The 15,172-nt window shown below is 40.9% G+C and overlaps 1 protein-coding gene across 1 annotated transcript in view; it reads right to left on the bottom strand.

The window, feature by feature from the left end:
• LOC127370652 (synaptic vesicle glycoprotein 2C-like) overlaps window positions 1–15,172 on the bottom strand; it is a 42,854-nt gene continuing 27,682 nt past the window's right edge. The window contains exons 4-13 of the mRNA XM_051412891.1: window positions 14,993–15,144; window positions 8,429–8,562; window positions 7,251–7,340; window positions 7,052–7,162; window positions 6,869–6,957; window positions 5,524–5,688; window positions 4,140–4,273; window positions 2,089–2,292; window positions 1,746–1,905; window positions 1–1,236 (exon numbers count right to left, since the gene is read on the bottom strand). Coding sequence (XP_051268851.1) covers window positions 1,053–1,236; window positions 1,746–1,905; window positions 2,089–2,292; window positions 4,140–4,273; window positions 5,524–5,688; window positions 6,869–6,957; window positions 7,052–7,162; window positions 7,251–7,340; window positions 8,429–8,562; window positions 14,993–15,144 — 1,423 coding nt within the window. The 3' untranslated portion in view covers window positions 1–1,052. The remainder of the gene's footprint in view (window positions 1,237–1,745; window positions 1,906–2,088; window positions 2,293–4,139; window positions 4,274–5,523; window positions 5,689–6,868; window positions 6,958–7,051; window positions 7,163–7,250; window positions 7,341–8,428; window positions 8,563–14,992; window positions 15,145–15,172) is intronic.

The following is a 15,172-nucleotide window of genomic DNA, read 5'->3' as shown; positions in this document are numbered from 1 at the left end:
ATCCACCTACAAGCACCTCTAGAGGTGTGAATCTTCACTGACTTCAAAATATGCACAACGATTCTCGATGCATCTCAACGTATCGAGATCGGTTCAATCACCGGCTCCTCCCGCTGCTTGTCAAAGTGTCCTTGAGCGAGGTACTGAACCCCAAATTGCTCCTGATGCTGTGCATCGCTGTGTGAATGTGTGTGAATGAATTACTTTCCGTTTGTGATGGCCTTTGTCATCACCGTATGAATGAGGGTGCATGGGTGAATGTGGCATGTGGTGTACAGCACTTTTGAGTGGTTGGGAGACTAGAAAACGCTGTATAAGAACAGTCCATTTACCATTATGATCATTATCATCATTCCTATTATTAGACATTTCTACTTGTATAGTTGTTACTGTTGCTATTGTTGTTGCTGAGCAACCTTTGTCTCTGTCACTATCTCTTCAGTGAGCTTCAGAGGTGTTGGTTGGTGTATTTTGTTACTGTACTTCAGACTAGCTTTTTCCAGTCTTTAAGCTAAGCTAACGGCTGCTGGGGGTAACTTTATTTCCCAAAATGTCAAACTATTCCTTTAATCTGAGCAAGACTGAGCAGGATTTGGAAAGGAACAATTGTCAGAAATCCAAGCCTTTTGCAGCTTTGACACATGCATTTGTGGGTTGCATGTGTGAAACAGCCCATGGTAGATAATGAGCTGCTGATATGCAGAGTTTTATCGCCACTGATAATTCTAACTTGTGTCTGAACAGCTTTTTTATCTTGAATTCCTGTCTTTAAACTCTTTATATCTACAGCTAATTGTTAAGTTAAACTGCATTTCACTATCCTTTATTATTTACCAGGTATTTAACTCAGAAATACCAAAAAAAGACAATCACTTCTCCTGTATGCGGGTTTGTGAACACAGTCAACATTATTTATCAAATAATAAATACAAGAAGGATGACAGCCAACAGCTTGTTTCGGTGATATTCAAATAAATCAGTCCACAAATCATCATGTTATTCAGTATACTGAGTAAATACCTGGTAAACAACATACTGTTCTGTGTTGAGGTTTACATGAGGACATTGGCACGTGTGTCTGGCAGTCGGAGCCCCACCAGCCCGCCGCCAACCAACACGGACGATGCCAGCAGGATGGGGATAGCCTTGGTGATGCCAACCAGTGAGCCAAAGATCAGGTTGCCCAGCACCGCTGCCAGCTTGCACATGGCATTACAGAAGCCAAATCCTGTGCCCCTGAAAACAAGAGGAAGACACAGAGGAGAGAGTCAGATATGTATGTCTGTGTCATTTCATTTGTGAACAGCTTGCTTTTGTTTCTGAAAAATTACGGTAAATTGTTCGTGTAGTAACGTGGCCTGGCACATAGCATATCTAAAGTACATGAAAGGAGAAAGTTGACTGAGGTTCTGACTGAGGCTCGCTCAACTCTTATCGGAGCACAGAGCAAAAAGGGTGGGACTTAGGAAGGGTCAGTTACTGATAAGGGAAATGTAATAATGCTACATAGCTTTAAAATAAACTCTCTCTTCATTAAAGGTAAAGATAAGCTCAGATAGGACAGAACTTTATTTATCCACAGGGAAATTGGGAGAATTATTGTTGTGCAGCAGTTGAAGTACAAAGTAGAAAGAGTGTAAAAATATTAATAAAGAATATATAAAGTAACAGTAACAGTAAGGATCCTAGCTGAGGGAGCTGTAACGATTTAACTGAGCTCTGTTTGTAGGGAGTGCAACCCTCACCTCCTGTCTGTTGGGTACAGCTCAGCAGTGACCACATCCAGGGAGTTCCAGGCAGAGATACTGAGGCCGTTGTAGAGACAGAGCATGAAGATCATCATAGACTCACTGGTGCCGAACCAAAGAAAGAAGCAGCTGATGCCTGACAGCACCATGGAGCCTCCTGCGGGACACAACACAACACATCTTTCACAACTCGGACACAAAATAGCCTCAATTACGTCACCAGAGGCCACAGACAGATACACAGGTCACATCAAAAGACATCAAAACATTCTGCAGGAGAAAAGGCTGCTATTCATAGCCCAAATTGTCCTCAGTGACCAGAGAGAATGTTACATCATACCTAACATGCTAAGGCGTCCTATTTTGTCCATGAGGAGGGCAGAGACGATGTTTCCAGGCAGCACAGCCAGTGTCCCAAGGAAGTTTACGAAATAGACCCAGTAGGCACTGTAATCATCGTCAAATGTCATCTGACAGCCTGTCTTGTTGTGGTGGAAGGAGCTGTTGATCACTCTTGAATTTGTTAGTTTGGTGTCGTCAATATCTGAAAATGTGAGAGACAAGAGTAGAGTTTTTAAACTGTGTGTAGATGATGCATTCAGACCTTCAGTTGGATATAAAACAGCAAAAACTGGACTCTTAAATGCAAAAGTAAATGATCCATTAATATGGATGTCTCTGTCTCATTAATTTATTTTTCTGGTTAAGTTTCATTGATTGTTTTAGACCCATAGGTTGGATAACTAACCAGACAAAGGAGACAACTGCCCCAGGCCACCAGGGGCCCCAAATGAGCTTCCCAAGCACTCGCAGGACTGTAAAATGCTCCCTTTTACTTCTTCTACCTAATTATGTTTAGAAAGAAAAAAACGACATCTTGAGTCCAAGCCATAGCTTTTCTAAATGTAAATCAATAAAAGGTCTTAAAGAGAGTCTTCCACAGTGTTCTAAGTTCTAAGAGGTGACAGAGACACTGTAGGAAACGAAATCCTTAAAGGAGTAGTGGGATATTTTGGGAGTGACAAAGTGGAGCCAGGAGACAGTTACCTTAGCTTAGCATAAAGAGTTTCTGTCATGGTCAAGACTCCAGAAAGTACTGTAACTGCTCCCGACTGGGAAATGGTCATGAAGCCAAAACATGGTGTTTTCACTCTTTTCTTTTTGTATAGATTACACAAACACGATTTAATGTGTTAATTAGTGAGCTTGAGCGATTATGGTTACCTTTGGACAGAGCCATACTAGCTGTTTCCTAGTGTTTTATGCTAAGCTAAGCTAAATCTTAATGAGGCTAATTAACTATCGGTTAACTATCGGCCGTGAACAAGTACTTTTGCATTTGTAATTTGATTAATAAGACCCTTCTCAACCATATCCATATGTTACTACAGCGTACTTTAAATGTCTGTTGGCTCTCTCTCTAAATAGAAACGGTGTATTAATAAACGTCAGCAGCTGCAGCAAAGAGGAGACATTTCCTCTGTCACCTCTGCTCTCATGACGCACTCCTCCCTCCCCTCTCATTCTGTCTCTCCTCGTTTCTCTTTATCCTCTGCTCTCTAGGGACCCATTGCTGGGGGCAAAGAGACTTCATTTCCCATGGGGCATTACAGGCAACCTGATGTGCCCTTACTGTTTCCATGTTCAGCGCTTTCCTGAGTGCTGGAGGGAACTATTTTTCCACCCTGTGCTCCCACAAGGTCTGATTCAGCTCCAGTTCCTCTCAGAACATTTTAAATGCCTGCCCTTCCTTTCCGTTTCTTCCTGCTTGTGTTTTTGTCAGCCCCAAAATGATTGGATTGCACTTTTATAACATAGCCTGGATTTAAAGGTATGATTCGATGTTGTGGATGCTGATTCAGACGACTTGGTTCGCAATGTCTTTATCAAAACAAAAACAAAACATGCTGTGATGAATTACAGAGGGGAAAGTCAGAAGTTAAAAGCTGCTCAGAGAATTGTGTTTATGTACCTCACTGTCTTGAATATTTGCAAGCATCTAAAACATCAGATGGAATAAAAAGCATCACTCCAGGAGTGTTTGTGTGTGTTAGAAATTGTCATTTTCAGTGCCCTGCAGCCCAGCCTCGCTCAGTTTCTGTGTTAACTACAGTCGCATGAGTTCAGAAAGGCAATCTGTGCCGGGGCAGAGAGGTTAAGCAGTAATTTAGTGACATAAAGCAAAGCCATAAATGCTCAAACCCCATTCTTTCTTCCCCAGAAGCTCGGACGTTAGACCCAAAATGAACTGTCAGAAAGAGATTGAGTGAGACTTATGTGTAAGGCACCTGCAGTATAATAGGATTCTCCAGGGTGGAAGGAAATACCTCAGTACGGGGAACTGGAGAGGAATGCTCTGGATGTGAGTGTGTCTCTCAGGTGTAGACTCACCTGTGTTGTAAAAGAAGGAGTCTACAAAGGTGCAGTTTTTGAAGGAAGAGCCAACTGAGGAGACATCTTCAAAGTAGCAGTTGAGGAAAGATGAGTCGATGAATGTGACCGCCTTGAACTTCATACTGATAAACCTGGGATGAGGAGAGAAGAAGTGGAGGTGGCACAGGAGGAAATTAATACCCATGAAACTAGTAAAGCAGGAATAACAGGCATTGGAAACATATTTCTGACAACAAAGGTGTTGATACTGAATTATGTCCGTTCTTAATAAGAAACGTAAATGGATATTATTTTATAAACAAAAAGGATAAAAATTGATGAAGCCAAACCAATGACAGTGGTCGTTGTTTGTTGTGCCGCATTTATTTTGCACTGGCTAAATTTTGTGTTGGTCGTTTCCAACTCAGATATTGGAGAAATAATCCCCTCCGTTTTCCAGCACTGGCACAAATTGAACACAAATACAAAGAGAAACAAACTGAGCTGCAACAATGCAGAGATGCTTATTTGTGTAGATTTCTTTTGCTTCCCTGGCTCAAAAGGGCGAATTAATAAAAACAACAAACAAATTGGTATTGGCTGTCAGCCATATTGTTATTTTAAACATCAGTATATGCAGAGTTTCCCTATTGGTGCATCCTTATAGTTTTTTTCAAAGCATTATTATAGATACATACCAATAAACAGCATAAAGCAATCAGAAAGTGAGTGAATATCAACATGTTATGTGTTACATGTTAATGCATCAATAACATGGATACAATACTATAATGTATAATGTAACAAGCTGAAAAGGTCCATTCTGCATACTTTAAGTACATTTTCCTAATAATGAAGGACCAGCATGTCCACAGTAATATGACAGGGCTTACCAGTCTGTTATTGATCAAATACAATCTGTTGCATTCTGCTCTCCACGGTATCGTGCTATTGGTCTTGATTTTATCTCTTAATAAACGTACATTCTGGTCTCCAGTAAGGAGAACAAAAACAACGCATCGATGCGTCTTCTCCCTGGCCTTTGTGTAAGTGAGAAACATAACCAGGATGAGCAAGAAAAGACGTGTGTGTATGGGTGAGAGAGACAGAGAAAGAGGGAAAGAGAGAGAGATAAGTCTTTTAATTTCCTGGTGTTGTGGGAGATAAAGGAGGCAGGATTAATATTACCGGCAGCGGTGTGTTGTTTGCGGGAATGACGAATAGCACTGCTATCCCACCACGGGACAAGAGGGAGGCTCAGGGGTTTGCATCACAACGTGTAACACTGCAGATGATTTCTATCCTTTTATAATCAATAATCCCTTTGTCTGAGAAAAACTGGGGTCACTGGAAATACTAAAATCCAAACAGAAATCAGTTTGTTGTCTTCTTTTGGAATTACCTGTCATTTAGAAAGACTCCGTTTCTGTGGATTTGGTTCTCCAGGGTGAAGTTGAAGGTGAAGTCTTCAGTGCGTTCGTTGTTGTGGATCTTCACTCTGGAGGCGTACTCATCGGCCTGAAGGTGCTTGATGACATCCGGGAACCACACAGAGAGCCCGTAGAACCTAGACACAGCAACAGCTTCCGTAGTGAAGTGTGTTACACGTGGTCACTGACATAGGCCGCTCTAGTTCAGCTGATTCTGGTCCGGATTGCTTTGCATTCATCACCACGTTGTAGACTTATTGTCATATTTGTTTGTTCTTTTTGTTATTTCCACACTGTTAGATTACCCTAATCCTTTAAGTATATATGATTTAAGGATAACTGTGTGTCAGTACACATAACTCTGAATGGAGGACTATATATAATAAATGATGATTAGTACTGACTGGGAAATCATCAGGTAGTGATTACTTCATAAATATCTGTGAAAAAGCCAATCTGACCACTTTCTTCGTTCCTGGATAACTCTGAACCAGCTGCTGAGTGGCACAAAACTATTAACGACCAATTATCTAATCATTAGTTATTGTTTTTGTCCTCCCTCAAATCAAGTATTACTTCAGTATAACATATAGTTTGTGGTGGGAAAAAGTCCAAAAGCCTGTGGTGTTTGCTGCTGTTTCTTCTTCCGAATTTGACTGTTTTCATGCATTGCAATCTTTGCAGTATCTTATGTGCCTGAAGTGGTTTTGAGCAACATATTCATGAAATAGTAATCACTCTCTGAATTTGAAAAGGTTGGAGGTCTATTGCAGCACCACCAACTAGTGACTGAGTCTGTGTTGGAACAAGAAGCAGTGAGAGCAAAGAAGTCGAAAAACAACAGACAAGAAATAAGAAAATAAAAGCATCATAGAAATAAAGACAATAAAAGACACACTGAGGGGGAAAAACATGACACAATACACATCCTACAGCCTTCGTTTGGCTCTTTTTAATTTTACAAGATTGTCCTCAGGGTTAAAACTCTCCGACGTATACGTAGTGCAATTCATTAAAGCAGCTAGCACAGAAAAAAAGCCAAATGACACCGACTCTCAAATAGATTTTCTATTTCCAATCTAACCTGTCGGCATTCATCAAGAGGATATAAGTGAAAGAGCATCTGCCTTAGTGTTAAGGACTTCATTGAAACTGTTATTAAGCTGGAAAGTAGTGGTGACTCAGCTAAGTATCATCGAGGGCATCATTTACTGTGATGAAAGCACAGAATAATAATATATATATAAATATAAAATATAAAATAATATAGAGAGGCGTAGAAGTAGTGCAAAAACCTGCATGCAGAAAATCTCTTACCCAAAAGACAGAGTAAACCACACTGTAGCCAGTTTTATAGTGTTGTCTTTCACTGGGTAGTTGAAGCATTTCATAAAAGTCAACCAGATCTATAATAAAAAAGAAAACAATTGCTCAATTTAAATCTTTACATCATAACCATTCAGTATTAAACAAACCAGGACATAAAAAAAAGAGTCATACTCCTCTGAGCTCAGCCTTGATCTTGAAGAGGACCTTGAGCACAGGGTTGGCTGACTCATTCTGCATCTCCACCAGCTCGTCCAGCTGTTTGGGGATTTTTATTCTGTTCACCTGCAGGGGGAGACACTGATCTGTCACCTGCTGATGGCACTGCAGCAGTGTGGGAAGGATGCAAGTGTAGAGGCCAGAGTGTACTCACAGTGAAGACTCTCTCGGGCTCTCCACGGGCACGCATGTTGGTGTCATGGATTTGTTTGAGCACCATCCAGGCCTCGTCGTGTTTACCCATCTGAGGGACAGTTAAATTTATTAACGTACGTATGAATACACATCAACCTGGAGTGACTGGAGCTAGTCCACCATACTGGCTTTTTTTCTGTATCTTAACTTCTATTTATGCTCTCATTATTACTCAGACTGGCTTCAGAGCGCATTTGACTAATGCATATTTACAGTAATTACAAAAGCCATATATGCGCATGACTTACAGATTACATTCATGCAGGAGTTTTCAAAGTGTGAGACCCCTCAGAGACCCTCCATATACTAGCCCTCAATTACAGTTCATGAATGGAGTCAGTTAGTTAGCTGTTGGCTACAACATTTAGCCGATATCTGTTAACATTTTGGCAAATTGGCACCATTAAAAGTACGCTGAATTAGCTATTAAGAGCTCCTGTTTGCATTGTAGTCATGGATGTACAGACAACTGTTGCTGGATGACTTTGATACTAAAGAAAACTTGATGATTCTCAGGCTCTGGAGCATCTTTTTGTATGATTTGTAAGCGAATGTACGGATGCTGGAGATAAGGATATCTTCAGGAAGTTTCAAACACTACTGAATCTAAAAATGCGTATATCATGTGTGTGCGCTCAGATTTGACTGAGTTATGACTCTATTAATAACTTTTAAGTATCTAATCTAGTAGCTTAATTGCCTCTATGAGCTGTGTATCACAGCCACTGCTGTAGCTCCAACTGCTGAATGTGATGGTGAGTGGCAAGCAGCCAAACTACAGCGACTAACTTCCACTTGTTTTTTTTTTCATGCACTTGTCCCCTTCACCTCACACAGCATTTTTGCCTCATTTCTATCCCTTCCATGCTCCCCCTCCTTCAGCTCTCCTGCACCCCCCTGAGGAGGCGCCTCACAGTCTGAAAACCTCTGCATTAATGCAAAGATGCACTCCATGATATATGAACATTTATTTTCTTACGTAAAGAAAATGAATGCCACGCCAACAGCTCCACTGGCGTCAACATTTTATTCCACAAAGGTTTTGGTATTCTCTGATGTCCTTAGCAGTCATTATCATTGTCATTAAGAGTGATAATGGTGCTGCCAGTATCACAACATACTGTGCCTCTCTCTTACCTCCAGGTAGAAGCGGGGGCTCTCAGGCATAAAAGTGAGAGCTACCACTGCAGAGACACACGGCAGCGCACACACCACCACGAACACTCTCCAGCTGTGGAACTGGTACGCTGAACCCATGCTGAAACTCCAGCCTGCACAAAGAAGCAGTCGCATAGAAAGACACAAATAAAGTCAGAGGTGATATAGTACAACAGTAAACCAGAGCTCAATGCTAATAAGATGGAAAGACATTAAAGAAATTCAAGGTTGGACGTGCTGCAGGTTTTATGGTTCAGTCTCCTACACTCATGGACAAACATAAATGATGTTTCTCTGCAACAAGCAAGTAAAATTCATTAACCTGCAGGTGAACTTCTTCCTCAGTGTCACGGCACAGTCTTTGCCATCTGTATGTATGTAGTCCTTAATCTAATCTCTCTCCTATTGTAGCTTTCAGTTTCACCCTTTTCTCACCTGAATCTTTTTATTAATCGCAACAGAAATTAGAAACGCAGGGATGCTTGCTGCCTGAGTGGGTTGACTAGGTTTAGGTTATTACTGAGATGTTGCTACATGTTTGGGACAGCCTATGTGGTTGCTGAGGGGCTGATGCACTACAGGGTGTCACCAAGTTTCTGCTATGTGGTTGCTCTGCTGTTAGGGCATCTCCAAGTGGTTCCTAGTGTGCTCTGTGAAGTTGTTACAGGATGCAGTGGGTTAAGCTTGAGTTAGAATGTTTCACCATCATTGACACTTTTCAGCACCATGAAGAGAGACACACAGAGACACACAGACATGTGTTCAGTGTTCAGATCCACAGAAATCCACATATTGAGTATAATTTGTTAAGGGACAAAATGTTCTATCCAAAAAATCCATAATCAATTGTGCCCCTTTGTCTAACACATTGTTCAATCAATCCTTGTCAACTTGTAAAGTCAGGAAATATCATTTGGGATTTCTGCCTCCCAATGACTGATTTTATAACATTACAAAAAGGACATCGCTTCTAATGTAACAGAATTTAAGTTTTAATGGACATTTTTCTACAGTTTTGCAAGCTCATAGGAGGATAAAAAATCACAGTTACAGTCTTGGACTGTTTTGGAAATATATGCATTACAGAGAAATGAAAGCAGAGGTGGTTAAACCTTAGAATCATTATCCCAGTTAAGCACTGGTATATGCATTTTGCTAAAACTTTAGGCCAGTCTCCTGGTGATTTTTTTTTCTTTACAAATTAGTGAGCAGTGCCTGAATGCCTCATTAGTTCAGTTCCCGTGAGGCTAGTTTGTTGCAGTTGAGATGGAGCCACCAGGTCCTCCGAAGGACATGACCTACATTTGGTTTCTCATGTTTTCGAAGAAAAATTAGCGTGTTTGCTGACAAGAACATACAGTAGAAGAATATAGCGCAGAAGTAATGCAAGAATCACAAATTTGTATTAGTAGCAGTATCGGTGCTCACAACTGAGAGCTATGTGTATGTGAGATTATTAAAAAGTGCTGAGTCAACTAGTGACTGGGTGTCTTTCTGAAGGGAGGAATGACATTGTAAGCACATAAACTGTTATGAACCTTTTACACTGTGAAAGGAAGCAGACACTGATGCAATATGAGTACACTGTGTTCAAATGATAAGAGTTACAGCAGTTTAAAAATGTGCACGTGTCTGTATCCAGTGAAGGGAAGAGAATGACAAACTGTGTCTGAAATGTGTCCATATTTGCTAATTAGCACACTTTATTTACTTTATGACATGTTATTTGTGTTCTTAAAAAAAATTAATATTTACACACTAAATTATAATAAATAATTTTGTGTCCATGGTCGTGTTAGTAATGACATTAATTGTCCATTGAGTCCCATTATAAAGTCAGAAAAAGCCTACAAGTTTGATTGTGATTTCTCAGAAAGTGATATCTAAGATATCTAATATAGAATATAGAAAAATACGTAAAATATTAAAAAGCAGATAAATCCAAAGTGTGTTGACCCTTTCAGCATTGAGTGAACTTTCTGGCCTAATGTGTGCTTAAGTTTTAAGAGTGGTCAACGTCATTGTTCTCACGCCTTTCCATTATTCTCTATGGAAGAAAATCATGATTTATTACAAATTCTATGACCATTATATACAGTATTAGATTTATGGTGAGCCATAGCACATCAATCATCAACAAGTCGCAACACAACACGTGATGGAGCCACCCAGTCTCAATTTCACTCATACAGCCAAGTCTGTATCAGAGAATCAGCAACAAGAAAGTATGTTAGCATGGACACAGAACAGGGTGTGTGTGTGTGAGTGTGTGTGAGTGTGTGTGTGTGTGTGTGTGTGTGTGTGTGTGTGTGTGTGTGTGTGTGTGTGTGTGTGTGTGTGTGTGTATGTGTGTGGCCTGTGGGCCTGCTCCAGCCTGTACCAGTACAAACCTCATTAGGGGGATTATAGCTTTAATGGACTGGAGGGGATGGCTGACTGATTCAGATACTCAGCGAGATTTATGTTCCTACTCTACAGTAAGTGAGCATGGCTCACATACACACATACAGAGCACGCACTCACACACACAACATACACACTGCCCTTGGCCATCGTTCAATGCTGTGACACAAATTTTAAAACATAGGTGTGTGTACAAACCCACACATACATAAGACACTGCGACACACACGCCACATATAAATGGCTGTATGGTTTTCTTTTCTTAAAGTGGACTAGTTCTTTTACTGTATCACATTCTTAACACCTTAAACATGACACACATACACACACACACACACACATATGCACACAGTTACCTGGCCTTTGTCCACCAGTCAATGCAAAGAGCACTGCGGCGGAACCTATTACCCACACACCACTGCATCTTGGAAAAAAAATGTGTTAAAACACTGGCGTCTAATCAATTGACCTCAATTATGATCCTCTGCCGGCACTCTCACACTCACTCGCATGAACAAAGTTTGTGGCAACAGACAGAGAACCTTTAAGATCGAAACTTACATCTATTCCTACTTGGATGGTAACATTTACCGCCCTTCTAGTCTTCCGACCACTCAAAGCGTTTTACAGAATACGTCACATTCACCGATTCACGCTGGTGGCGTCATGCAAAGTGCTAGTCGCTCATCATAAAGTGACTAGCCTGATTCTCATTCACACACACTCACACACCAATGGCAGCGCCTTCAGGAGCAGTTTGGGGTTCAGTATCTTGCCCGCTGATCTTTCAATTAGTTGGATAACCCGTTAGATAAATACCTCTGAGCCGCCCCAAACCGACTTTTATTGCACAATACACAAATTCCTGTTAATGAACCTGTAGACACATTCATTTTACTCATGAAACATAACTTATTTTTTTTGTTTTTATCCAGGAATTATTGTGGGCAAAAACAGAAAAAGAAAATCATAAATTAAAGAAATACTGTTTGGTGTGACAAAGCATTTGGGAGAATTTCCACTGGAACTACATGTTCTGCCAAATAATAAACTGTTGACAGTGAGGTCTGTCCAGAGTAACAGGAACAAAAAAGATGCTGTTGAAAACCAGGAGCCACCTAAGGAAAGGCCCACAAAAAACAACAATTTAAGTGCATGCTATATTCAGAATATTTTCCCTGCTTCACAGCCCTTTCTGACTGGGAACTGAAGCTGTTATATCCATGCTCTCTTCAAAGCTACCAGAATCATTTGATAAAAACAGTCATTTTATTTCACAGAACATAGGAGTTGCTGGTCCATCACTGCCGCAATCGGTTAGTTTGATTGTGTTATTGTGTGACTTTGTTCGATATGTTAGTTCGGATCCGAGCTAACGTTATTTGCTGGGGAATTGAGCCAGTGAAAGCATCATCGTTCAGGTATAAAATCCACAGAGTGTCTCTCCTGCCGGGCTGCTGTCAGCCAGAGTGGACAGCACTACAGGATGTTGTACCAGCGTCTGGTTGAAAAGGAGTTCAGCTGACTTCGGCTAACACTCGTGACCGAAGCTCAGAGCGCCAGAGCAGCAAACAGAAACAGATCACACTGTTCTGTGTCACACTGCCCTCCGTTTCCATCAGCCCTCTCTGTTTCCATCACAGTGAGGTCATTTTGAGGTTTGACTCAATTTGTAAAAGTCTACAGCCTGCCATGCTGTTGTTCTGCGTTGCTCTGTGTACAATGACGCAGCAAAAAAGAAAAAAGTCCCTCAACTGATTCGAATAGTCAACGTTTAGGTTGCAGCCTTAGTTAACACTGACAATGATTATTCATTAAAAATGCATCAACAAAACAAGACATTTTTGGAATCTTTGAACAGATTTCGTTACAGGTGTCGCCAACTCAAGCAGGACAACTCAATCTTATAGGAGTGGCAATGTAATCAAACCTTTTATATTTTTGCTATCCTCTCAGGGGAAGCCATGGCAACAGATTCTGTCTTTAACCACACGTTCTTCCCTGCACTGTATGTGCTGTTCCCTTTACGCCAGACTGTGTGTACACTTCACCAACTAGTTTTCTTTACATGTTGTAATGAAGTTTGTATTGGTCTTGTGACTTTATTCTAGATAAGAACACCACTTGGCCGAGGTACTTAATCAAGCTGTGCCTCACGCATTATAGTCACACACTCACAGACAGTGTCCTGATGGCCAGGGTCCAAGAGCAAACTTCATTATAGCTGATCAACATGGCCCTGAAAATGGCAAACAAAGACACCCTTCCTCTTCACTCATCCTTTCCTCTCTTACTCTGTCCCCTTTCTCTTTGTTTTCTCTCGCTGCCTCCCTTCAGCCCTCTGCTGTATCCCTTCACCTTTCGATTATCCCTGTCATGGGCCACAAATCAAACGCACTCTCAACCTCTCCTTCCCCCTTGTCCTCTTAATCTCTTTCTCTGCTCCTCTTTTCCTCGTCCACACCCCTCCTCACCAGATTGATTTCATTTCGCTCATTTTGTTCTTATCCTCTGACACACACCTCCTCCCTTCTCTGTTATCCTCAAGCTCTCCCTCACCATATGTTATGAGATTTGTTATACCAGCCAACCTTTTATTTTTTCCTCCCCATATATATTTTTTTCTACCTCCAGCACTGTCATATAAAATTGCATGAAATGATTGTGATTATGTAGTATACCTTATGTTCCTGTGAGGTTTCGGTGATGGTAAAAAGTTGCTGAAAATTTAAAGCGACATAGTTCTGGCTGAACATTTCGTTCTTTGCTGTGTCAGCTGACAGCTTGTCTGCCACACCCCTGTGTATCTTAGTATACTGATTTTGTGGCCAATTTCAAAGGACTTCATGCGCATATTTACTGTGTAGGCTGACATATGCTTTGTTGCCTTTTCTGCTGCAGCTATTGTCTCCACCTACACTGCCACCTGCTTTGTGTTTGTGTGCACCCAGGAGGATCTTGATTTCTAAATTAAGCCCCAGGATTAGGGAATTATTTGCAATGTTCCGTGCATGTTATCTAGCATGTTGCGATGTATATGCATCACTACAGCAGGGAGGATCATCAAGAGTAGAACCATACCGCCGACTCAAACTTTATTGCCATCTCCATTTGCAGTTATGTTTAAACTAGTGGTGCGAGTGATTCGTGACAGTAGGGAAACGTCTGCAGTTTGGAGGCTGGGTCACTGGAGCTGAAAGCAGATGTACCTTGAGTCATTTTGCTCCTACAGTTTCTGTTTCAGTACACTCTCTGTATCTGTTTCTGTGTATAGTATATATCTCATCCATCATTTCTTGCACATGGCCCATGTACTGTATCTATTATCTCTTGCATTGCCGATATTAAAGGGGTACTCCACAGTTTTTGAAGGTTATATATGAGATTTTACATATTAATATAGCAGCAAACAGATATTTTATTTATTTTTTGGCATCATCAGGGTTATTTTCTCAGATTTAAGAAAACTCTACCACAGCATTTGTAGCTGTTTACCTCACTATCATCGCAACAACAGATCAAATAATGGCTGTTGTGATAACTTTCCATAGTTGTAAAATGATGTATGTAACTGTTACAAACCATTGAGCAGTGTGTGTTTGTTAAGCCTTTAAATGCATTAATCTGCTACTCCAACATGAGTTCCTGTAACACCACACCCCCACCAACACGAATGTCAATGTCAGTTCCCTCTTTTAAATACAAACTCAGAACTCGTTTTTATCTCACGGTTTTCTTTTGGTAGTAATTGTCCCGCCCAGTCCGAACTTTGGTGAACTTTCTCCTTTCCTGTACTTAGATATACTATGTGCTAGGCTTGTCACATCTTAGGTTAGCTAGCTGAGCAGAGAAAAGGGTCAGTTGTCTCATTATAGCTGATATGATTTTTATTTACTTTGTAACATTGTTTATATCTTTCTGTTATCTGTTTAATTCTCGTTTTACTGTAAATCAATTTGTGAAACTGTTTTTAAAAATTCTCTAATCCAGCATCCAAAATGTCAGACCATTTGATGAGACAGGAAGAAAATCACAGTGACACTGAGGAAAACAGTTATTAATGACTCAAAAGTGCTGTTTGGCGCTGACATCAATGTGGCATTGTTATGACTGGTCCATTAGGTCAGAGCTGTCACTCACCATAGTGTGGGATTATAGCCCAGGCCATGGCTGAGGCGTAAATTCCTCCGATCATCCAGAACATGCACAGCCAGCTCAGATGCTCTCCTCTCTTCTCCCGGGCCAACACCTCCGCAAAGTACGAGAACACTATTGGTACTGCTCCTCCAATCCTGCAAATATAGTTTGCTGTAATTAGCT

Source organism: Dicentrarchus labrax, unplaced genomic scaffold, assembly GCF_905237075.1.
Source record: "Dicentrarchus labrax unplaced genomic scaffold, dlabrax2021, whole genome shotgun sequence".
In the NCBI taxonomy this organism is placed as follows: domain Eukaryota; kingdom Metazoa; phylum Chordata; class Actinopteri; family Moronidae; genus Dicentrarchus; species Dicentrarchus labrax.
Note: the sequence above shows the minus strand (reverse complement) of the source record. Positions and strands in the feature narration are given on the sequence as shown.